Source organism: Lissotriton helveticus, assembly GCF_964261635.1.
Source record: "Lissotriton helveticus chromosome 1_1 unlocalized genomic scaffold, aLisHel1.1 SUPER_1_unloc_15, whole genome shotgun sequence".
Taxonomy (NCBI): Eukaryota; Metazoa; Chordata; class Amphibia; order Caudata; family Salamandridae; genus Lissotriton; species Lissotriton helveticus.
The window spans coordinates 1,061,490-1,087,360 of NW_027611654.1; the positions used below are offsets into that span (position 1 = coordinate 1,061,490).

The window sequence follows — 25,871 nt, forward strand, 5'->3', positions numbered from 1 at the left end:
CAGGTGGCGCGAAGCGCAAATCTCCCCTTGGCTTCTGGGCGCTTTAAAGCGCCCAGAACCAGTTTTCCACTTGGGGCACGACGCGGGTTATGGCGCCGGCCCCTGAGCCTCCCCGCCTTCGGGGGGTGCGGCGGCCTCTGCAAGAACGGAAGTAGTGAGCCACGGCGGGGGACTCAAATCGAGACAGGAGTCCTCCCCACGCCGTGGAATGCTGTACTGCTGACAGATAAGTGCCTCTCGGAGCCCCAGTCCTGAGGCCCGAGGCAGGGTGACTTTCCGCCTCTGAGAAAGTTCGAGACCTAATTAGCACTTAGAAGGAGTGAAAGTGTACTGCCAATCGCCCATTTTCTCCAGGACGGACACTTGCGCGCAATGGACTGGGATCCGTCCGTACCTCGATGATCACCCCAGGCGAATCCTCATCTTATCTCACCAGAAACTTCTCACCTGCAGCAGGGCAGCACATGTGCAGTGCTGCCGGGGAATGCGGCTCTGGTAAAGTGAGTGCACTCCCCGGCAAGTATGGCGCGCTTAGGAACGACTGTGCAGGTCAGCACTAGTTTTTCTGTGTAAGCGGCAGGCGGCGCTAATGCTACCATCAATATGTGTTTTTGTGTAAGTCAAGTGGCAGCGCGTTATCAGCTGCTTGTAGTGTTGGTGAAGCTCTGCCCTGGGCACGGCTGCAGGCTCGAGGCTGCCGGTGGACCGCGACCAAGTGTGCTGCCTCCCAGAGCATGAGGCTGCCTTGCCCAACATGCCCCGGGGCGCATGCTGCTGTCAGCCGCCGTACGTTTTCACTTCACCCTCGGCCAGACAACAGCTCTAACTGTCCGTTACTTTCAGCAGCAGTGCTAAAAGATGCAAGGATTGCTGGAAATACTCATGTTCTGTTGTACCTGTTACGTGTTTCAGAAAAATCAATGAAACCTATTAAACCAAACACGTTACTATAGGGTGCTTTTGTTTACTTGTAATTTTGACCAGGAAGCGGTATATTGCTTTCCAAGTATGTGCATTCATGCTTTGCCTTACCCCGAACGCTACTTCAAATAACACATTTATCTCATTGAAGTGCTGATTCTATTATGGAAAGCGCTTCGCTCAACATTTGATTTAGGTTAATGTTAACAGAACAGAACTGAAAACATTTCCGTTCCAACATGGTGTCTATGTTTGTGTGCATTTCCACTGAGCTCAACTGCCTTATCCGGAATTACGTTGACAGTTGGCTTACGTTTTTTTTTGCGATATTGTGAAGTGTCTGTGTTTTAAAACTCCCCACAGTCCACATCCATGGCTATTCTCCTTTCGTTCCAGACATAGGTGCTAGTTCCATTTTGCAAGTACTTTTTGCTTTTGGTATTTTAGGGCTGTAGCTTACTAATTACACAAATGAAACTGTATTGCATAATCTTCCTCGTGCACATTCCTTAGTCTTGCCCTAGCTGGCTGTAACCTATGTGTGTTTCAGCCTCACTCTCCTTTGATGCTTACCTGATGCAGAATGTCAGTGACTACTGTCCAATCAGGTTGCAAGGCCACTATTTTTTTATTTCTGGTGCTTTACAGCAATTTTAAGATCCCCTTAGAGTTTCTTGTTGCTCAAATGTGTGTAATTTCTGATAAGTATATGTTTCCCTGGTCTTCGTGGCTTGATTTTGCTTGCGATAAAGTGTCACTCATAGTCGTTGAAATGTCACTCATAATTACACTTAAATTATGAAAATGTCACACATAGCTATCAGAAACTTTGGCAGCTATGCTAGAGGGTCCCTCTCTCACTCACCAAGCGCTTCTTCAACCTTTGCGCAGCTCATACATACACGAAGCACCAAGAAGAGCAGCGCTGAAAGACAAGCGTGATCTCGTGGCCGCGAAAGTTAAAGTTGTGCCTGTACAGCGTTTCCTTTACGGGAGCCAGCATGCACAAGTTTCAAGTTAAGTGCTGACTGATTCCAAGAGGTCCCTCTAAGCAGTGCTTACGCACTGCATAGCGAGACCTAAAAAGGAGGTCACCGGTATACTCAGACTGAGCACCTAAGCGCTAACTATGGGGGGGGGGCGCGGTCGAAAGGCTAATGGCTCAGTGAAGTAACTGTTCCACGGGAGATGTGCCTCTGTGTTGCTAAATTTTGTGTTGTCAGTATGTATTTTTAATTGCTCCCAAGGAATGCATTCATTTGTGAAAGGAAAGCAGAGTGGTGGTACTGACCCGTGCCCTGAAGAAATTGTCTCCAAATCAATAGGCAATGAAACATGTTGGCTCTCTATGATGAAAAGAAGCAGCAGAGTGTCCTTTTAATGTGAGCAAACCCACAGCATAAAATAAAGGTGATAAGCTAGTGTTGGTTATAGCTCGTTTTGAAAACATAAAGTGGAGCCTAAATGCTAGGATCTACTTTATAGGGTCAGTTTTTTAGTACTTAGAGCAACACTTTAGTACACATAACCAGTAAGTTCACGACTGGTTTCACTGCACACTTAACATATGTGCACTTCACCATCACCAATATTCATTTGTCTTTACTGTTTCCTTTAGCGTACGGGTCTGCTGATGATGAGAACCTGAGTCCACTGGTGAGAACCAACCAGTGGACTCCCAAGGTGTTACTTCCGTGAGGCACCCTATACCCTTTCACATTTTTGTACGTTTGTCACTTTATTGGCACTCACTTGCGTTATTAGGATTTTATCTATTACACTAAGCTCTGGGTTACACTGGTTGGGAACATTTTTATACATAGAACAGGGACCTATAGAGAAAGACAGCGTAGGATTCACTGCTCAAGCAGGACACGATATTGTGGCAGCTATTGACAGATATTAGGTCCACGTGCATCTGTTCTAGCATTTAGGCCAGGTCTCTATTGTGTTTTACTTCAGTGAGTGGGGGACTGACCTGGCTTATATAGTACCCCTCAGGCTCCTTGGGGAATTTAGAAATAAAACAATTTGCCAGAATCACCTCATGTGCTCACGTGGGTAAGCCGGGACTGATCTCAGGTGTTCTTGTTTCCCATTGTGCAAGTCGGCATCTATTTCTCTCTCTCATTTGACATACACATTAATTATTTGCCTTTAACTCTTGGTGCATGAGGGGTGAGTCTGGGTGGCAGGAAGAAGGCACACTCTGCTTGTTTTGGGCTCAAGGATAGAAGAGATCCTTGTGCTGAGCCAGAGCCAGGCATATGGCTCGAGCCGTCAGTGGTTTGTCCACCTCTATCGCTTAATGGCAATCAAAGGGACAAAGACATAGGAACCACTCGATGTGACCGTGGTCAAATAATGTGGTCAAGTAGGAGTATTAACACCACAGCACAAGTTCTCTTGCTACGCAGTCAATAAGATTTTCACTACTTCGTATTTCAGTGAGTGGGCTCTGAGAATAGGTGTCCTAGCCTTATGGGTAACATAAAATGGATAGTTGGCCTTCAGTCCTGTTTTATTATCACATACTTTTTACAAGTGTTTAGTTTGAATGCAGTTATTCCTGTTACTGATAAAACCGAATACAAAGATCTTGAGAACACAATTGGTCACGAGGGGAGGCTGGGAATTATGACAAACAAGACTCCTGGTTTTATAGACTTCATCTTGTTTGGTACATAATTTGGGTATCAGTGGCCCTGATGGTGAGACTCGGGGACTGTTCTTATCAATAACATAACATAACATAACATGAGTATTTGTAAAGCGCACGTTCACCACTACGGGCCTCTTGGCGCTGAAATAACAGATGTTTGTTGTTACCCAACTCAATGAAATGCAGATGATGGAGGCTGCCCAGACTTTTAATGGAGTTCACAACCAGAATATTTTGGGCAAGATGTCAAGCCAGGAGTAAATGACAGTGAGGTTTGTGGCTGCCCAACTCAGTGAACTACGCACCTTGTTGGGGAGTTTCACGAGGATTTCTAAAAGCACTTGCTACTTTAAATGACCCTGTTTCTAAGCTCTCCAAATGTTTACAGATAAGAGATTAAAAGCATAAGTAAATGGTGAGGCCTAAGATTGTATTTCATTCCAATTAAATAATCAAGTTACCTCCTGTGTAAACTTGATTGATCAAACGTGGCAATAGCAGGCAGAGAAGGCTTGCTTCAGGGTCCAGTACACGGAGAGCAACTGAAATAGAGCACAACACAGAACTGTCAAATCTATGTCTCAAGTAAACACTAGGGGATTAATTTAGAGGGCAGTTTGATATGCCCTCGATAACCCCATGAGTCACAGTCCACACAATGTACAGGCTTTGGTCCCCCTATTTACAACCTTACATCCCCCAAATCCCCTGCCTGACCCTCTCCCTGCTGATGACAATGTGGGCCTCTGTCACCCAGCAGACCATATGTTTGAGGCATGTGAGCTGTAGATCACATGCTTTGCATACACACTGTCATCTAGTTTTGGGTCTGGATGTTTGCAAGTTGTTCTTCGAAGAAGTTTTTCCAGTCACGAGGTAGGTGATTCATCCTTTAGGTGATAGTGCGCATGGGCATCAACTCCATTGTTAGATAGTTTTTTTTTCGCCATCGGGTTCGGACGTCTATTGCTGCACTCCGCTTTAAAACCGTTGCTTCGGGTTCCCCCCGGTGTGCAATCCACTTTACCCGCATCGGTACTGTTTTCGAACACTTATTCCACTTCTCCGCGTATCGTGTCCGTCGATCAGAGATCTTGGAAAGGCCGTCCAGCCTACCCTCTTCGGTCCACTTTGCAGTCAATGGAATGGACCCCATTTAAATTCTGCCCTTGGATCTTTAACAAAAAAAAATTCTGCCCTTGGTGCCGCACTAAGTATATGCGCACTGACCTGCACGAAGTTTGCAACTTGTGCTTGTTTCCGGAGCACAACGAAGAGAACTGTGACGTGTGTAAATCGTTCTGATCAAAGAAAACGCTCCATGATAGTCGGGCTTGACGTCACGAGATGCAAACTCATAACATCGACTACATGCTGGACATCTTTGGCAAATATTTCGAACAGGAATTCAATGCACAAGGGGCAGAGGAAGAACTTTTCTCCATCCCTGAATTGGACTCAAACGCGGAAGAAGACTTGCCGCAAGGTCAACGTACCGTGAGTACCGAAAGCCCCTTAACCCAAAACCCAAGTCAACCAAAACAAAAGGCTTCGGTCCCACCCCCGCCTTCAGGCCACGTTCAACACCGACAACATGTTTCCGATGCCCCACCCTCCGGCTCGGCACAAAACACATCACTAAGCCTTCTGGCTCAGGATCGAGTAGGCCAAAGACTGGCACCAAGCCGAAGCATTCAGGCTCGAAGCCGCAACCCGCTTTTGAGCTGAAATCCTTGACGCCAAAGAGAAAGCCTCCTTCGGCACTGAAACCTTTTGGCGTCGAAAGGAGATTGCACCCCAGCACCAAAATCTTCGGCACCAAAACCCAAAACTGTGCCTCCGAAGCGGCAGGGTCCAGATTTCGATGTTCCAACATCCAAATTGGACCTAAAACTAAATGAACTATACTAAATCCTGATACAAGATGTGTTCTTACTAAGTAACCTCAGAAACGTAAACCTGAGTCACAAGAAAGACACTTACTTTATTCCTTTCAAGAAGAAGAATGTGGATACTAACCCTACTCCCTTCCCACATTCTTCAACACCAACCTCTCCACCTTTACGTCATTTGCTAATCACACCCACTAACTCTCCAGGATGATGATAAGAATGGGGGGGGGGAGACTCTTCTACAGATAGATCCCTGGAGAGACTATCACACAGATTCACCAACACAAACTCTCCAGGATGACAATGTAGGACACCTAGCGTTGCTCACTAGAGTTGCAGAATATCATTGGGTGCAGTTACACAAGGAATTTCTAGAGGAAGATTTCCTAACCCTCACTACCACACATAGGGTTAGCCACACTCTGCCTATTCTTAGAGGCATGATGAGGCATGCGGACAACATTTTCAAAGATCCAGTGCGGGCAGCATTCTAACCCCCAGAATTGAAAATTATAAGGCTGCTCCTTCAGATCCAGTCTTTATTAAAGGTCAGCTACCACTAGGCTCTGTAGTCTCTAATGCCCGTAAAAGGACCTATTCACAGACCACAGGGATGCACCCCCTCCAGATAAGTAGTCAAAACTATTAGACGCCTCTGGTAAGAGAGTAGCTGCTTAAGCAGCAAACCACTGGCGCGCTGCCAACACCCAGGTGCTGCCAGACAGATTTGACAGGGCACACTGGATTGAAATGGAGCAGTTGCTGCAACATCTCCCAGATGAATGTAAAGCAAAGGCCCAAGATTTAGTTCAGGAGGGAAAGCTCATATCCAATTCCTCAATAAGATGTGCTTTAGATGCTGCAGACACGACAGCTGGGGGTTTAACACAAGTGTGTTACTTAGAAGACATGATTGGCTAAGGATTTCTGGGTTCAAACTTGAAGTCCAGCAGTCTACTTTAAATATCCTTTTGACAAGGAGCATCTCTTTGACCCTGAAGTAGATAAATCCTTGGAGAAGATGAAAAAGACACAGTGGTAGCCAAATCCATCGGAGCTCTACAGTCTCCTCCTAACCGTGGCTCCTTTCGTCGGTTTTTCTACCAGGGGGTTTAAGACCATTTCTTCGGACAACACCACCACCTCTTATAAAGGTAACAACTAATCTTCCTCTACGAGAGGTTTCCTTAGAGGAGGATAACAAAGGTCGAGGCAAGCGTTCAGTACCGCGTAATTCCCACTCTCCCAACAGTGACTTGCTCACACTTCCCCCAGCCATTTTACATCTATTGGGGGACTTCTTCTACAATTCCTCCACATTTGGCAATCTATCACTACGGACAAATGGGTGTTAGGAATTATCCAATATGGTCATTGCCTGGAACTTACCAACATTCCTCCAAACATACCACCAGGTTCTCACAAAATGTCGCCAGAACATTACACTTACATTTACACTTCAACAAGAAGTACAGTCTCTCCTCTCCAAAGGAGCCGTAGAACCTGAGCCGTTATAACATCAAGTAACAGGGGGCGTACTCCTTGTATTTTCTATTCCCAATAAAGACGGCTCATTGAAACCCTTTCTAGACCTCAGAGAATTAAACCCTTTACATACTTTCAGAGCATTTCCACATGGTGATACTGCAACAATTGCTCCCTCGTCTAAAGCAGGGCGCTTTATTGTCTACCCTAGATTTCAAAGACGCATGTTTCCACAATCCATTCAGGATTACAGCCTTCCAACATACAAACTTATCTGGGGGGGGCCACAATAGACGCTCACAACGCTCTAGCCTCTCCCAATACAGCCAGGATTCACAACACTCAGGTCCTTCTCGCTCAATTTCAGCCCAACCAAGCATTGCCAGCAAGAGTATTCATGCAACTACTAGGGATGATGGCGTCTTGCATTATAATTTTTTACCCCCATGCAAGGCTTCACATGCGTCACCTTCAAGAATGCTTAGCAAGTCCACGGAACCAGTCGCAGGGTCAGTTGACTGATCTAGTGGCCGCACCCATCGCTCTCTGCAGTGGTGGAACCCACAAAATGTATCCAAAGGGCGGCCCTTTATCGACCCTGTTCCACAGACAGGGCTAACAGCAGACGCATCGCTCACTGATTTGGGCGCATACCTACAGACTCTCCCAGTCCAAGGGTTGTGGACTCTAAAATACAAGAGCCTCCATATCAATCACCTGGAGCTACTAGCAGTATTTCAAGTGCTCAAAGCCTTCCTACCTTACCCTACAGGCAAAACTGTCCTGGTATGCACAGAAAACATGCTAGCGATATATTACATACAAAAACAGGGGGGGAAACACACTGTCTGCAACTGTCACGCCTAGCACAAGCCATTTCAAAATGGGCCATACATCAAAAAATGTATCTCCTAGCAGAATATCTTCCAGGAGTGAACAATCAGATTGCAGACAGAGGCAGCAAATCCACGAGTGGGAACTTCATGCCAAGGTTCTCCGTCCCTACTTTCAGGAATGGGGATTTCCACACATAGACCCGTGCGCCACAGCTCCAAACGCAAAATGCCAAAGCTTCGCCTCCAGGTTCCCACACCTGCTCTCCAAAGGCAATGCCGTATGGATGAACTGGTCAGGGATATTTGCTTACGCTTTTCCATCTCTCCCACTCATTCCGCTGGTAGTTCGGAAGCTCAGACAAACATCCCTCAAACTGATTCTCATAGTTCCCACATGGGCAAGTCAACCTTGGTTCACCACCCTGCTAGAGCTCTCAGTAGTTCCACACCAAAAGCTGCATCTCAACTCCAGTCTCCTCACTCAGAGCCATGGATAAATCAGGCATCCAAATCCCAAAGAACTCAACCTAGCGATTTGGCTACTGAGGTCATAGAGTTTTGTTATTTACAATTACCACCCAACTTTATGAATATCCTAAAGGAGGCTAGGAGACCTACCACTAGGGCATGTTATGCAGCAAAATGGAAACAATTTGTTATCTATTGTACAAATAATAATATCAATCCCCTTGATGCCTCAGGGCAAAACATCATCTGTTGCCTCTTACACTTATAGCAATCTGGACTAGCCTACACATCCATTTGCTTGCATTTAGCAGCAGTAGCTGCATACTTATAAAACATACAACATTTTTCTCTATTTAGAGTGCCAGTTAATAAGGCCTTTATGGAAGGATTAAAAAGCGTAATACCACCAAGAGTCCCACCTGCACCAAAGTGAAACTTGAACATAGTCCTTACAAGGCTGATGCGTCCACCTTTTGAACTAATGCACAGGTGTCCATTACAATTTCTCTCCGGGAAGGTTGCTGTTCACAATCATTTCCTGAAGGAGATTTGGTGAACTCCAGGCGCTAACTATACAAGAACCTTACTTTCAACTTCATAAAGACAAAGTGGTTCTATGAACCAATCCCAAATTTCTACCTAAAGTGGTTTCTGCTTTTCACATCAATCTATCAGTCGAGTTACGCGAGTTCTTTCCTCAACCTGTTTCTGTAGCAGAGCGAGTTCTACACACATTAGATGTTAGAAGAACTCTACTTCATTATGTGGAAAGAACAAAAGATTTTGGCAAGACAAAACAGTTCTTTGTTGTTTTTTTTGCCACCACACACAGGCAATATTATATCTAAATCAGGCATTGCACGATGGATTGTCAAATGTATCAAAACATGTTATGTGAAAGCTAAAATAACCTTGACAATACCGCCTAGGGCGCATTCCAACTGCAAAATAGGGGCGACTATGGCCTTTTTAGGGAATATTCTCTTAGCTGACATTTGTAAGGCAGCAACATGGTCTACACCGCAATCATTCACCAAACCTTACTGTGTAGATGTGTTAGCGAGACAATAGGCTAATGTAGGTAAGGCAGTAAATATAACACTTTTTCAAACAATGGCGACAGCTACAGGTTAGCCACCGCTTTGGGAGTTACTGCTGTATAGTCTATGCAAAGCATGTGAACTACAGTTCACATGCCTCGAACGGATAATGGTACTTACTCAGTAACCATCTGTTCTTGGCATGTAGAGCTGTAGATTCACATTCGCCCACCCGCCTCCCCAGGTACCTACACCTGTTGCAGTTCTTCTTACTTACATACAAACGCATGGACATCTCTATTCTACCTTTACTAACTCCATTCTCACCCTCTGCTCAAAAACAATCTAACAATGGAGTCGCTGCCCATGAGCACTATCACCGAAAGGAGGAGTCCCCTACCTCGTGACTGGAAATACTTCTTCAAAGAAAAACAACTTGCAAACATCCGGACCCAACTCTAGATGGCAGGAGTATGCAAAGCATGTGAATCTACAGCTCTACATGCCAAGAACAGAAGCTTACTGGGCAAGTAACATGATCCTTTTGGCCCCCCTGGGAACATGTTTGAGATTACCCGTACAATAAAATGGTGCAGTTGTAAACACATAGCATTTCTCATTTTTTATGTTTGAAACATTTTATTGAATAATAAAACCTAATAAACATAATCTAATTAATAATGCATAAATAAACATGAGCTGCCAAACATATAATAGACAAAAGTGGTACATAAAACTCAACATACTGTAACATAGCATTCTGTAACACAGCATAGTTATGTAGAGCAAAATTCTTCATATCAGGCAACCTAAGAAGTTAAACAATGGAAATGTTCATGAAGAAAGGAAAGAAAAGAAAGAAGGTGGGATACAGAGATTTCATTAATGTAATGCTTCCAACATATAGAAAAACAAATAAAAATTATTTTTTTACACAAATAAGTGCAAAAATGAAAATACTAAGAGAAATATTGTGAACAATAATCATATTGTGAACAATGAGCATTTCATATTGTAATTCAAATTCAATTTGAATGTTCAAGGAGGCTTTTTGACTTCATCAGTGTTATTTGACTTATGACTTATGATACGGACATGAATACTTTCTGGAAGGGAACCGCCTCATAGGGTTCAAAATCATTTCTTTTTCTACACTAGCAATTAAGGTATAAACTTGAATTCGATCCACTTTGTGGTTAAACACTTCTCTTTCCAACGGGTGGCAACAACAATAAATATTTGGTCAATTTTACATTCGAAAGGAAAAACATACCACGTCTAAATCATGCTGCACAACAGGGCATTTTTAGGTGTAGCATTCATTAAGGTTTGACCAGCCCTGAAACCATAACTCCTTATCTTTTGGGATTTTAAATGTCATATGGAAATAGTTCAAGCAGACCCAGCAAAAGACCAGTATCAATTAGAAGAATTGTAATTAGAGAATATGTGCTGATAAATAATCTATTGATGTAAAATACAGTGGTCAGGCCATGCTTGTGGATCTAATTTATTCCATAAATTGACTGAGCATAATACTTGAAGGCCCATCTCTCAGATCAGGTCATTTACAGTTTTATTTCTGATAATAGTAATTAAGATCAATGATAAACAGCTTTTAGAAACCATGGGTGGAATTGATCCTTGGTCTAAATCTAGATTATTATCTGCAACATACGCCAGAACAAACAGATTAAATCTAAAAGGGTTGAATATGTTTATTATAGTGGTTTTGAGAAAACCAAGAAACACACATTGTTCCTGATACTCAGAAAATGTATCTAAAAATTATGATTACATCATATCTTATGTTGAAGGCCCAGAGACAGCTTTACCTACTTTTCTGTATGCGACAACATTTAGAAACATATTTAACAAAACATTAAAGCTTGATGTCAGAAATTCTGTCCTTAACCCTTTCGATGCTCATGACGAGCTCAGCTCGTCATGATGCACGGTTGAGCTGTGCTGATGACGAGCTGAGCTCGTCATGATTAATGGACCTGACGATAAGTCAGCATAGGAGGGGAAAACACCTAGCAGCCAAGGTGTTAAATAAGTATTGTGTCAGAGTTAAGCGAGATGGTTTCATTTGATCTCAAGCAATACTAACATTAAATAGGTAGGTGTACAGGTTACTAACTCAACAAATGGTATTAGCAAACTTAATTTGGAGACAATTTAGAAACATAGGGCTTTACCGTTCACAAACGCCCGATTCGGTAAATCCCATGGTTTGCAATGCTAAAACCCTTTTTGACATATACTAAGCCCATTTAAGGATTCAGAATTTGGAAGGGTGATACCCTTCTGAAACTTTAATACATCCTTGTGGTATGCATTAAGTTTTGCGACGAAACGTAGGTTGCAAAACATTATTAGGAGTCGGTAATCCAGTAGCAAACGGGAAGGAGTCCCCAAGGGGACCTTTGTGAATGTGAAAGGAAAATGGGCTGAATTAAAAAAAAATTAAAGATTCCTTTATCTAAAAGCTTTCACAGAAACGGTAGTCTGCTGACCCCAAAAGGAACCACTTTTACCAAATGTATTATTTTTGATGGAGGTTTAATATATTTTATATTTCTGAGATTCAGGGCCTGATTTAGGTCTCGGCGGATAGTTTACTCCCTCACACTGGTGACGGATATCCCTTCAGACAAAATATAATTCCCATCGGACAAACAGGAATTTATATTTTGGGTGACAAGATATATGTCGCCGTTGTGACACAGTAACCCGTCCGAGATCCAAATCAGGCCCTTAGTCTCCAATATGTTTGTCCTGTGGTGTAAATATGTGTTCCTGTTATTTTTGTTCCCATTTCAATACTGTCATGAAATATAGCTATTCTTTTTGTTAAACATATTGAAATAACTTTATCACAAATTTAGGGAACTCTAAAAAAGTGTTTTCACTCTTTAACTTGAAGCTTCCTAATAAAAATACTGATCTGCTAGGTCATTTAGCTTTCTCCCTAAAACAAGCACAGTTTTGATTTAAGAGAGATGGTTCTTGTAGAGATACATATTGGGGTTAATTTACAAAAAACTATTATAGCGCTTCTTTCATCTTTAAAAAAGTTTTAACTATGTCCACGAAACGCAACAATTTAATTTCTCTCCTATAAGTGATACATGCAACATTTTATATCCAATAATTTAACGTAATTTACTGATAAACTTATCTGGTAAAGATACATTATTTTCTTATTTCTAATGGTGTCACACATCTGGTAGAATTAACAGACTTCTCTTCTGGAACAAAAACTGCAATGAGAAGGCATTAAATAGGATAATTAACATTCCGTTATTCTTAATGCATTTTCTTAGCACACAGAGGTATTTCCCTAAATTGATCACAATATTTCAAGGAATGAATGAATGAATGAACAGTGTTTTATAATGCGCTACTTAGCCCAATGGGCGTCAAGGCGCCTAATCCAAATACCTGTCTTATGCCCGGTGAAAGCTTACTAGTAGGCCTCTTTAAAATACCAAGTTTTTAAAGCCTTTTTAAAGAGGGACAGCAACGGTTGCGCCTTAATCTCCACAGGCAGGGAATTCCACAATCGAGGAGCCACAGTAGCAAAAGCCCTTCCTCCCCATCTGACCTTCCTAATACGAGGAACGCACAGAAGATTCATGTTGGAGGAGCGAAGGTTCCTGCTGGGAGTATAACACGTTAGCAAGGAGCCTAAGGCATCCGAGGGGCCCGCAAGTAAGACTCCGAAAACCAGACATAGGATTTTAAATGAAATTCTAAACTGGATCGGGAGCTAATGAAGGTCCTTCCTGGCTAGCGTGGCAGAGGAAAAGATGGGAATGTCCAGAACAAATCTGGCGGCCGCGTTCTGAACACTCTGCAGGCGTTGGATCAGGGCCTTATTGATATTTGCATACAAAGCGTTGCAAGAATCTAGCCGGGAAGAGACCAGCGCGACCACGTTCTGTTTTCGAGCCTGGTGGGACAGATAGTGAGCGATTCTTCTATGAATCCTAATGACTCCCCATCATGTGGCCACAGTTCTATCTACCTGAATGTTCATAGACAACGAGGTGTCTATAAGAACACCAAGGTTCCTGGCTGAGTGCGATGGAGTAGGACAGGCTCCCAATGAAGGGGGCCACCACTCACTAGACAACACATCCCGGTCCTTGCCGAAGATCAGCACCTCGGAATGTTCTGTGCTCAAATGTACAATTAAGGGGTAAGAATACATACCCTCGGCCACATGCCACTCACAGCTCAGCTGTACAGATGCATGTTTGATTACAAATGATTATGGTTTGAGCTTAGCTTAAACCTTGTACACAGTTAAATAAAGTAGCATAAGCTCAAGAGTGTGAATTTTGCAGCCATAAATAATGTCTTTTAAGGTTTTCCAACATGCAATATGGTGTCAGCGATTCATTGCAATGTGTAATTTGGCGGATGAGTGAAAGCAGCTTTGCCGGCTCAACTGCGAGTTGCAAAGACACATCAAAGGTATTTCACCACAAATGCAGTTGCAAATAATTTATCATATCCAGATACCTGAGTTAGGGTAGTATCTGTTTTGGGAGTTGCTACATTTTTATTACCTAAGGATAAAAGTGAATTGACTGTTTTAAATAATTCCTTAGTTGAGTTTTCAGCTGCTCGATTTTATCTGTAAAGAAGGCAGTTTTAGTCACCTGAACCATAGTTTTATAATCTTTTATTATAGTTTTATATTTTATGTATTCCTCTAGGCTGTAACTCTTCCTCCAAAGTTGGACTTGGTGCCTACATTTCCTTTTATATTCTCTGAGCTCATAGGAGCACCATGGTGCGGACCGATAGTTCGTCTTTGATTTAAAAGGCCCTACTTGAGAGACTGCTGCATCAACCCTGCCTCATACCTGGCAGCAGCTTGCTCCATATCATGATCAATTGAGGGCTTGGATTCACATAGAAGATTGTTGGGTTTGTTTTTATCAACTTTCTTCCTTGCACAATATTTTATTACTATTCGTGTCTTGGCGGAAACGGACTGCATAGCTGGACCACAAAGATTAAACGAAATGCTTCTGTAATCAGTTCACACCAAACGCAGAGCTTTTCCGACCGATGAATTGATGTTATTGGTAAATATGCCATCGACGGTGTGATGAGCACTGCTCAGTCTGATTTATGACCCAGGTTGCGTCACAGAGGTGAACCACTGGCGCACTGAGATATTTTGTTCTTAGATAAAAGTCCCTGACAACTTAATATTGGAGCTGTGAACAAAATGATTTTTCTGAATGATTTTCAATGGGAGAAAATTAATGTTAACTTAATGATTAAGTTACTCTTCATTTAAATGTTCCCCCATTTTGAAGGGTCACATTTACAAACAGCAGGGCCCTGACTCCCAGTGGCCAGTAGACATCGTGTCGTAAGTATAACTGAAAAATACAGCCATTTTTTTTTTTAAATGAAACAAATTTAAAGTGCAGATTTTTTTCCATATTATAAGCATTTTTGAAGAACATTTGTTAGCACTTTAAATTTCTCTCATTTAAAAAAAAAACTGTATGAAAGTGTCGTACATATAACAGTGCAAAATATGGTGAAAGGTATGTCATGTGCAGCAAGTACGTACAACACAGGCTCTCAGTCACCCATATAAATATAACCATCCATATGTACACATTTGTTCATACATCCCCAATGACGGCGCTCTAACTGACGCACATGGCAGCCCTGCCATAGTACCCTTAGTCAAATATTTTGCTCAAACTATAGTGTCTCTACGGATATTAGGCCTAAAGCAATGAAGATGGGCGTGGAGGTGGTAACTGCGTGAGATGTTTAGCCTCCAGCAGCTAACAATTTTTACTTATCAGAAGCAGCTTTCACTAAAGAAAAGGTTGGAGACCCCTGCTGTAAACAGTTAAATACCTGCAAAATTCAATAATTTGAAAAAAACACAAAACAATACAGAACTCCACGCAGAACGATGGGTTTCCGTTGTGCTGCTCCTGTGAAAGGGGCCCGTTGTTACACTTGCAAGGACTGCTTAAGATAGATAGGATAGGAATGATGCAAACTGGGAGGGGGAGGGGCACCATGTTACCTCCACTCTTTGCAAGTGGGGCTTCAACTATATGGATCCAGCCCACAAGGTTCAGAATTGGCCTGTGAAACAGAAGATTCCTTACTAAGGTGTACAGGATACAGCGTGATAAGTATACGGGAGAGGCAGCAATGTACTGTCCTGATTAGATCATGATAATTAACTAAAACAGTCTAAATTTTGACTATTCAGGGACTGTTTCACATGAACTATGTCTCCTGAGAATCAGTTTTGCTTAACTTTTATTGTACAAAAGTAATTCACAGTCCTGTTTATGAGTATAATATGTGGATCTGATTGTTTTATCATCATATCACTTTCAGCTTGAGCACTGTGCTGACATTACTCAGAAATGTATATGTACACTTGTTACTGAGAATACAATTTGAATTTTTTTAAATGAAAAGGACTCATCTGAATGTTATTCATTTAAAAAAAGGTGAATTAATCTCTACACATGGCCTGCATATGTGATACATTCCTGTGAGATAATGAACCCACGAACCCCTGGGTTTGTTCACAATGAGAATGGTTAGTGCTCATATGCGTCTTCGCTCGTCACTCTGGAGCAGAAAGAATTTGACACTGAGCTGCGCGATGTCTCCTACCGGCGTGCAGCAGGACTGCTTTAAAGTTTCAGGATCCAGTCTGGCGCCTGGGGAATATTCTCACGGTGAAGAATTAGCAGGTCAAGGAGTATCCACCAGAAACAGCGTGACCAAAGGTAAGTAACTTGTTTATTACGTTTAACTTCTGCTGTATTTTATCATCAAAATTCTGCATTCAATAATGTTCACAAAGTGTACAAAACACTGCACCCAAAATATATATTTCAGTCTTATGTAAACAAACAAGGGTGAGTAGGAGCCTTTTGGGTCTAATACATTTTAGACAGAAATAATGTGAATTTTGTGGCAATTAGTTGATTTTGCCAGCACTAACATTTCTCTGAGTCGAGGAGTGACCTTGAGAGTTTTGTAACTTTCAGGTACTGTAACTGCTGATTTTTGGCAATTTGTTGACTATTTTCAATCCCGCAAAATTCTTTTGAGGTTGCAAGTAAACCTATTGCAACTTTAATTTTTTCTCTTACATGTAAAGTCAGGTTGCATTAGAAGCTTTTCAGCAACTCAGGATGATGGTTCCTATTCACCTGGTGTGGATGCATTTCTCATGTTTAGTGAGACTGACTTTCTTTTCTGACTAAATCCTTTCTTGCATTCAGAGCACGTATAAGGCTTTAATCCAGTGTGGGTCTTTCATGTCGAATTAGATTATATTTGTCAACAAACCTTTTCTGACATTCAGAACACCCTAAGGCTTTTTCCCCCTGTGTGAGTACACTCATGTCGAATGAAAAGCAGTTCGTAACCAAAGATTTGCTTGCATTACAAGCACTCATAAGGTTTTTCCCCAGAGTGGGATCTCTCATGACATGTAACACTGTCTTTCAGATAAAAGCGTTTCTAGCATAAGGATTTTCTCCAGTGTGGAGTTTCTCATGGTGAGATTGTGTTTTTCTCTGAAGGTATTTCTGGCATTCAGAGCACTCATATGTTTTTTTCCCAGTGTGGAGTCTCTCATGGTTAGTGAGGCTGTGCCTATCAAAGAGGCATTTCTGGCATTCAGAGCACTGGTGACGCTTTTTTCCTGTGTGTGTTTGCTCATATAGTGTGAGACTGCATTAAAAATGTAATCTTTTCTGGCAATCAGAGCACGGAAATTTATTTTGGACTGTGTGTGTTTGCTTATGGTGCTTGTAACAGCTTCTAGCTCGTTTCTAGCAGTTAGAGCTCTGATAAGTTTTTCCCCCACTATGGATTCTTACATGTTCAGTGAGATTAGATTTATGTCTGAAACTTTTTGGGCATTCAGAGCACCGATAACGGTTTTGTCCAGTGTGGGTTCTTGTATGGCTAGTAAGTCCTCTTTTTTCACTGAAACATTTTTGGCATTCGGAGCACAGATAAGGTTTTTCCAAAGAATGGGTTACTGCATGTCGAGTAAGTCTCCATTTGTTACGAAACCTTTTTTGGCATTCAGAGCACTGAAAAGGTTTTTCCCCAGTGTGGGTTCTTGTATGTTCAGTGAGTCTTCTTTTTTCACGGAAACATTTCTGGCATTCGGAGCATGGATAAGGTTTTTCCAAAGAGTGGGTTAGTGCATGTCGAGTAAGACTCGGTTTGTTACGAAACCTTTGCTGGCATTTAGAGCACTGATAAGGTTTTTCCCCAGTGTGGGTTCTTGTATGATCAGTGAGACTGCTTTTTTCACTAAAACATTTCTGGCATTCAGAGCACTGATAAGGTTTTTCCCCCGTGTGTATTCTTATGTGCCGAGTGAGACTGCTTTTTACAGTAAAACATATCTGGCATTCAGAGCACTGATTAGGTTTTTCCAAAGAGTGGGTTATTGCATGCCGAGAAAGACTCGGTTTGTTAGAAAACCTTTGCTGGCATTTAGAACACTGATAAGGTTTTTCCCCAGTGTGGGTTCTTGTATGTTCAGTGAGTTTGCTGTTGTAACTGAAACATTTCTGGCATTCAGAGCACTGATAAGGTTTCTCTCCAGTGTGGGTTATTGTATGCCGAGTGAGAGTGTTTTTGTCAATGAAACATTTCTGGCATTCCGTGCACTGATAAGGTTTTTCCCCAGTGTGGGTTCTTGTATGCCGAGTGAGAGTGCTTTGGCCACTGAAACATTTCGGGCATTCAGAGCACTGATAAGGTTTTTCCCCAGAGTGGGTTCTTGCATGTCGAGAAAGACTCAATTTGCTACAAAATCTTTGCTGGCATTCAGAACACTGATAAGGTTTTTCCTCTGTGTGGATTCTCACATGCTCAGTTAGATATGATTTATCGCGGAAACATTTTTGGCATTCAGAACACTGATAAGGTTTTTCCCCAGAGTGGGTTCTTGCATGTCGAGAAAGATTCATTTTGCTACAGAATCTTTGCTGGCATTCAGAACACTGAAAAGGTTTTTCCCCAGTGTGGATTCTCACATGTTCAATTAGATGCGATTTATTGCGGAAACATTTTTGGCATTCAGAACACTGATAGCGTTTATCCCCAGTGAGCAATTTCACATGTTCAGTGACATGAGATTTATGGCTAAATCTTTCTTCCCCAGCTTGTGTTATTTTGTGTTGAGTGAGGCTGGGTTGAACACTGAATTTGTTCTCATAGTCTGTGTTTTTACAAGATTTATTTCTAGTGCTAATGTCACCAAGTTTGTTTTTCTTTTGCTCATATGCCATGCTTGGAGTGAACCAGATCCTTCCTGGAGTCCGGCTTGTTTAGAAAATGGTCAGCATTAATCTCTGAAACAAATCATGGGCAATCTCCGTAACGATTGAATTGAGCAAAATTTGTCTGGAAGTTGCCCTATAAGCACCTGTTGACAGGTTTCTTGCAGATAATGGTCTTCAGGTTATGACCTCTTCGGAAGCAACTTATTTTGTGACTGATGTTTTTCTCACATTCCTTTGTATAGGTTCTTAGCAAAGCAGTGACAAAGGTGTTAGTTGGATATTTAATGATTAAATGTTAAGTTCCATTTTGCACTGACGTAATGACAGTAACCGAGGACGTTAGAACATGCACAGTACTATTGTGGATCACCAGTCGCAGAACATCAGTTCCTTTTAACCTTCTTATACATTGAGCAAAGTTTGTAGTTCTGATGACAGGGATTCACATTAGATATAGCTCCCCAGTGTTCACTTAATCAGTTTTTATATTTAACAGTTCTACATATACTCCTGCACAACAGATAATGCTAAGCCAATTTACATAGAATCCATCACAGAACAGTACACAATAAAAAAGAAACATTTATTTGAGATGGTCATGGACACAATGAAATGGTGTATCTTTAAGGGAATTGCAAAAGAGAGGCGAGTGGTTTGAGGTGTTATATCCAGAGGCAGATAGTCTCGAGTTTTCACTGGTTAAAAACGGTTGTTGAGCAAGAGTGATTTTTAATCTCAGTGCTTTTCTCTGTCGGATGTGTCGGCTTCAAAGTCTTCTTTCGGCGTCTTTTCTATGATGGTATGTAGAAGAAACCTTTTGCAATAACTTTCTGTTATGCACCGTGTGCTTCCTCTCTGGAATTAGATGAGGCTTTAGATTAACATTTATTCTGTCATGCTGAGGCAATTCGTCTTTCTGATAATTTTTCAGATGAGCATGCTGAAGTGGTCTTTCAACATTATTTCTGATGCTGTGTGCACAAATATGGCTTTGCTCTGGGTTAATGAAATGCAAAATTAGAGACTTCACTTACAGGTATAGCACTTTTCTCAGCTCCCAGGTCAGCGCAACACCTAGATTTTAGAAATTCTTCAAACTTAAAATGCTGGATGTCCTTCCGTTTTTCAAAATAATCCTCCTTATGGCACTGACATTCGGTTGCCTAGCGCTAAACCTTGCGTTCTTTGCACATAATTTCAATCTGTAGATTTAAAATTAAACAGTTAATAGAAGTAAATTTCCAAAAATATAAGTTACAAGTCAAATGAATGCAGAATTGGAGAATTTTGATAAATTTTAGCTCTTTTTCTGACACAGCAGAGCGAAGAATTGTAAACTGAGAGCACTCGGTTGTAAGAGTGAGAATTTGTAAAATTTCCAAAATTTTAATAGACTCGCATAACTTACATGTACCCTGTGGAGTTGTAACGCAGTATCCCAGAGTCATATGGACTGGCACAAATCATCTATTTATAAAAAAAATACTATTCATTCATATGTAATGTAGATTTCTGGGTTGGGAATGTCCCCTCCATTGACAACGGGCGTTTTCCCCTGTCAAAGTTGCCAACTGCATGTATCTGTTATCCTGACTTTTGATTTTTGGCCTCGGCTTCACGATAATCTATTGTGTGATGCGAGCCCTATGCCTAGATCTATCCCTCAACTAACCGAAGCGCAAAGAATTTAAAGTGTACTTTCATGTGTTAATTTTATTCCAGCTGATTATCAGTTGTTAGGTTTTTCTGACACGATTTTTCCAGATGGAAACATTTGACGGAAAATCTGCAAAAGACTTTGTCTGCAGCAGTAGCAACCAAGATTTGTGCTATCTTTTTTTCTAACTGGGGGAACACACAATGCTTTGCCCTGTTAGAACCAGATTCCCCTTCCCTCCCCTACTCTTGACACCCCCAAAACCAACTACATGAATATATCTACCACCTGCTGGAAACAGGTGGTAAATATTAGTGAGAAAAACCCTATGAAATGGCAAATTGCGTGTGGTTTGAAGACCAGAAAAATTTGCTCCTCATGGCAGTTCCCCATTCAATGGCGTCCACCTTGCACCTGTACGTTACTGGGGAAATCTATCACAAACTAAAGGAAACCATTATGTGAGAATTTTCTGCCGCCCCAGTACTGTGCAACTTGTAACAAGGGACTATGAGAGGTCTTGGACCGGGCCTGTGACCTGGAGGGTCACACCAAGTGTGCCCTTATTTAAGGCAGAGGACTGTCATGGGTTTAACAGCTAGAGCGGTGGTGGCTATGCACCCTGTTGAAAGGATCAATAGCCTGATGAGATCTTTACATCAGGATCACTGGAGTGGGGTCCGACTGACGCACCCATTTAATGCTCTGTTTCTATGTCCCTGCCCAGGCTTTTGAGCTAACATCTCAAGTGCGTGTTAACCATGTTGGTGGGTGTAGCCTGTGAGGGGCATACACAGAATGTGAGAGTGTGCCAGAGTAAACTACATCTCCTTTCTACCAGTTGTGTATACAAGTGGGACCATCTAGCCCTCTTGTATGCTCCAGTTCAAAGTCCTCTGTTACCAAGGAATAAAGTGCTCTGCCGAGCACTCAGGTGCTTGCTTGCCAACAGGATTGGTGTCTGCCTGACAGTCTATCCAAGTTGAAGGGGCATCACAAGTAGGCTGAATTGATTGCTGGTGCGTCTCCCTGTAAGGGCGGGTTGAATAGCCGCCGGACTCTGCAGTACCTTTCACGCAGCCTTATCTTCTGGGAACCGGACCGACACCTCGCGGCACCCGCTCCGCGGGCACCACTCGTCTCCTTGGGTCCCCCAGTGAGTGTGCACACAGGACTCGAGCCACAATCCACCAAGGCTCGTCGCGGGACTGCGAGGACCAGCGGGCAGCGCGCCAACCTGCCACAGCTGGTCCTCTTCCCGCCGCCTCCTCCCTGTGCATTCAAATTGGGGGCTGGACATCGGCTCTGCGTGCGTCTCCCTGCAAGGGCGGGTTGAATAGCCGCCGGACTCTGCAGTACCTTTCACGCAGCCTTATCTTCTGGGAACCGGACCGACACCTCGCGGCACCCGCTCCGCGGGCACCACTCGTCTCCTTGGGTCCCCCAGTGAGTGTGCACACAGGACTCGAGCCACAATCCACCAAGGCTCGTCGCGGGACTGCGAGGACCAGCGAGCAGCACGCCAACCTGCCACAGCTGGTCCTCTTCCCGCCGCCTCCTCCCTGTGCATTCAAATTGGGGGGCGTGTTCTCCCTTCTAAGAACTATATAGGTGGACCTACATTTCCGGCCCGCGGGACGCGCGCGGACGTGCGCGGGCGAAGACCGGGCCACGAGCGGGCCCGTTTGTGCCCGTTCGTGACCGATCGTGTCCGGGCCGGGCCCGCCCCCTTGTTTTTTCTACTACTCCTTGACATACTTAGTGTGGGGAGATGTCCTGTCGAGAAACCAGGAGCAAGTCATCTTTAGCCGGAGCGGCTATTACTGGAGGTATGGAGAAATTTCTGATTAGAGCTAATACCCTCATTGACACTGAAATAAACGTTCTCGAGAAGCGTTTATCAAAGGAACTATCTGCCTACAAAAGATCTTCCCTTGGAACTCTGGCTAATGCTAAAACCCCCGACCGGCTTACAGAGACTAATAATAACGCCACGGTGGGCCCATCCTTAACAACTACTGAGACCAACCCGGCGTCACTTGATCTGGACATATTGGTTAACGAAATTCTTCCAGAAATTGATATGGCCCTTGATATTAATGTGCCCATTCCCTCAGATTCCGCTGTTATTTGTGATACTATATCAAATGGGGTTAATGACGGGGCTGCAACCAAAAGTAAAAGGCCATATAACTCGAAATCGGGTGGCAAATCAAAATCTGCCAAACATCAACATGATTCCCTTAATCCCACACCAGGTTCATCCCAACCTTTACCTAGCTTGGATTTTTCTTGAGAAACCCTGGGAGCCCTCTTTAAATCTTTTTTATTCCCCCTAGAGTCCAAACTGGAACGCATTGAACTTCGTCTGACTAACATTGAGAAAACCTCTGCTGCTATTCTAGCTAGATTCCCCAAGTCTAATATTCTCTCTAATCCCTCTAACCCCCAAATCACCCCCACTAATCTAGGTCCCCCTCTAGTGAATACTGCTGTTCCCTCTTTGCAACCCCCTATGGGCAATCTAGCCCCGATTCAAAGCAGCAATTCTAACATTCCTTCTTTGCTACCAGTAGGCCCAGTTCAATCAATGACCACTACTAACGGGGCCACATCCAACGATCATATAGCTCCCCCACCCCCTGATAAGATTGTCCCTAGACCACGTAGGCCTGACCTGCCCCCTGAAGCCAATCGCTTCATGGTAGTTTTGGCCGGTGTCCCTCCCCTAGAGGTTGGAGAAGCCGAGACTTTCCAATCCCTCAAAAGTAAAGTCATTAGATGGCTGAACTGGAATAGACCCCTCCCGGCCCACCTTCATAATGAAATTATCATGGTTAGAAGGGTACCTTGGCTGGGTAAAACCAGAAAGTCTATAATTGGGGACTGTATCACGGTGAGTTTGAGACCCCAGGGCAGTTTTGCACATATGTGCCGGGTTTAATAGATCCCTCGATTCCACCATCCAGACGCTGTCAGTGTCCTTCTTCTTTCCCCCTATCCATATGCATCATGATCAAGGCCGAGGTAATTGGACGAGGGTTGAGCGGAGGGGCAGATTTCGTGGATATGAAGCAAGAACGGTCTTGTTGCCTCCGGAGACCCCCTTCTGCGATGTTAACCGATTTAACTGTCTTAACGGATTAGATGGAGTCGACTGACTACCTCCAACTTATGTCTCAGTCCCCACCCTCCCTGCTACTGGTAACAGTTTAGTAGCAGCTATGGGTAAAAGTTTATCCATCACTCCTGCACCCGTAATGTCCCCCACCGCTACCTCGGTACATTCAGTATCCCAGGGAACTGACCCCCCTGGTAACAGTTTAGTAGCAGCTATGGGTAAAAGTTTATCTATCACTCCAGCCCCCGTAATGCCCCTCACCCCTACCTCGGTACATTCACTATCCCAGGGAGCTGACCCCCCTGTCCCTTCCCACCCTCCTGTTCCTACGGTCTCCTCCGTTGCCATTATGCCATCAATGACATTTTCTAGTGTACCAGAGGCTATTGAACCAGCCTCCGGTACCCCCGGCTTCAAATTTGCCAGCTGGAATATTGCTGGCTGGAGCCGGCAAATGTCGTCCTTGGGCTGGAGCGAAATCCTTTCCGAGTTTGATGTCTTATGTTTTCAGGAGACGTGGGTAACAACTGATATCATCTTTGATGGATTTGTGTCATATAACAACCCGGCACAAAGGTCTAATATGGGCAGGGCCAAAGGGGGGGCTAGTAATCTTACTTTCTGTGAACCTCCCTGTCCGTGTGAAATTGCACCAGACTGTGGGTTTTCACTCGCAAATTTTAAGCCTGGACCACAAAAGGGGTCATGTAACCCTGTTGATTAACCATTACAACAATTTGTTCGATGCTTCAAATACCTCAGTTGTGGATGAGTTAGGTTTAGCAGTGAGTAATATATGTAAAGGCATCCATAAACCTCTTGATATCATCTGGGGAGGGGATTTCAATATTCGTACCTGCCCCCACTCATTCACTAAAATTGGCGGGTATGACGGGGATAATGGGGAAAATCGGGCACATTTTATACACTCCCCTTATGTTGACTCCCTTAACTCTTTTATGCTTAACCAGGATGCCACAACCGCAACGACGCCACCATCCACCACCCTCCGCACCTGGACCCCGATCAGCACCGAAGACACCATCCGCACCATGAACTCCATCCATTCCGGATCTCCGACTGACCCCTGCCCTCACCACGTCTTCAACAAGGCCGACGCTGTCCTCGCACCCCACCTGCGGGACATCATCAACACCTCCTTCGACTCCGCCACCTTCCCTGAGAGCTGGAAGCACGCCGAAATCAGCGCTCTCCTCAAGAAACCCACAGCAGACCCCACCGACCTCAAGAACTACCGTCCCATCTCGCTCCTCCCGTTCCCGGCCAAAGTCATCGAGAAGACCGTCAACAAACAGCTGGCCGCCTTCCTCGAGACGAATGGATCCCTCGACCCCTCACAGTCCGGCTTCCGAGCGAACCACAGCACGGAGACCGCCCTCATCGCCGCCACCGACGACCTTCGAACTCTGATGGACAACGGAGAAACAGCGGCCCTCATCCTCCTGGACCTCTCCGCGGCTTTCGACACTGTCTGCCACCGCACCCTAGTACAGCGCCTCAGCAACATCGGAATCCAGGAGAAGGCACTGGAATGGATCACCTCCTTCCTCGACGGAAGAACACAAAGAGTCCGCCTACCACCGTACAAGTCAGAGGCCACCAAAGTCATCTGCGGCGTACCCCAAGGATCCTCGCTGAGCCCAACCCTCTTCAACGTCTACATGAGCCCCCTCGCGGCCATCGCACGCCAACACAACCTGAACATCATCTCCTACGCCGACGACACCCAGCTGATCCTCTCCCTGACCAACGACCCCGCCACCGCCAGAGCCAACCTGCACGAAGGGATGAGAGACGTAGCCGAATGGATGACGACCAGCCGCCTGAAACTGAACTCAGACAAGACGGAGGTCCTCATCCTGGGCTCCACGCCCTCCGCCTGGGACGACTCCTGGTGGCCCCCCGCCCTGGGCACCGCACCCAAACCGACGGACCACGCACGCAACCTGGGCTTCATCCTGGACTCCTCCCTCTCCATGACCAGACAAGTCAACGCCGTCTCCTCGTCATGCTTCAACATCCTGCGCATGCTACGTAAGATCTTCCGGTGGATCCCCACCGAGACGAGGAAGACGGTCACCCAAGCCCTCGTCACCAGCCGACTGGACTACGGCAACGCCCTCTACGCCGGAACCACGGCGAAACTCCAGAAGAGACTCCAGCGGATCCAGAACGCCTCGGCGAGACTCATCCTCGACATCCCCCGACGCAGCCACATCACCGGACACCTGAGAGATCTGCACTGGCTCCCGGTCAACAAGAGAATCATCTTCCGGCTCCTCACCCACGCGCACAAAGCCCTACACGACCAAGGCCCGAGCTACCTCAACAACCGGATCAGCTTCTACACTCCCAAGCGCCTCCTCAGATCAACCAACCACGCCCTCGCCGCCGTCCCCCGCATCCGAAGAGCGACAACAGGAGGAAGATCCTTCT

At 44.3% G+C, this 25,871-nt stretch overlaps 1 protein-coding gene and 1 long non-coding RNA gene across 4 annotated transcripts in view; both read right to left on the bottom strand.

Annotated features, from left to right (window-relative positions):
- LOC144805565 (uncharacterized) overlaps nucleotides 1-25,871 on the bottom strand; it is a 906,387-nt gene that overhangs the window by 385,157 nt on the left and 495,359 nt on the right. The gene's annotated exons all lie outside the window — the stretch shown is intronic.
- Nucleotides 15,679-25,871, bottom strand: part of LOC144805567 (uncharacterized) — a 62,338-nt gene continuing 52,145 nt past the window's right edge. The window contains exons 3-4 of one of the 2 annotated variants that reach the window (XM_078672091.1): nucleotides 19,671-19,838; nucleotides 15,679-19,491 (exon numbers count right to left, since the gene is read on the bottom strand). In XM_078672091.1, coding sequence (XP_078528217.1) covers nucleotides 17,164-18,642 — 1,479 coding nt within the window. In that variant the 5' untranslated portion in view covers nucleotides 18,643-19,491; nucleotides 19,671-19,838 and the 3' untranslated portion in view covers nucleotides 15,679-17,163. Of the gene's footprint in view, nucleotides 19,839-25,871 lie in introns of both variants that reach the window. The other variant, XM_078672090.1, reaches the window with a different exon arrangement.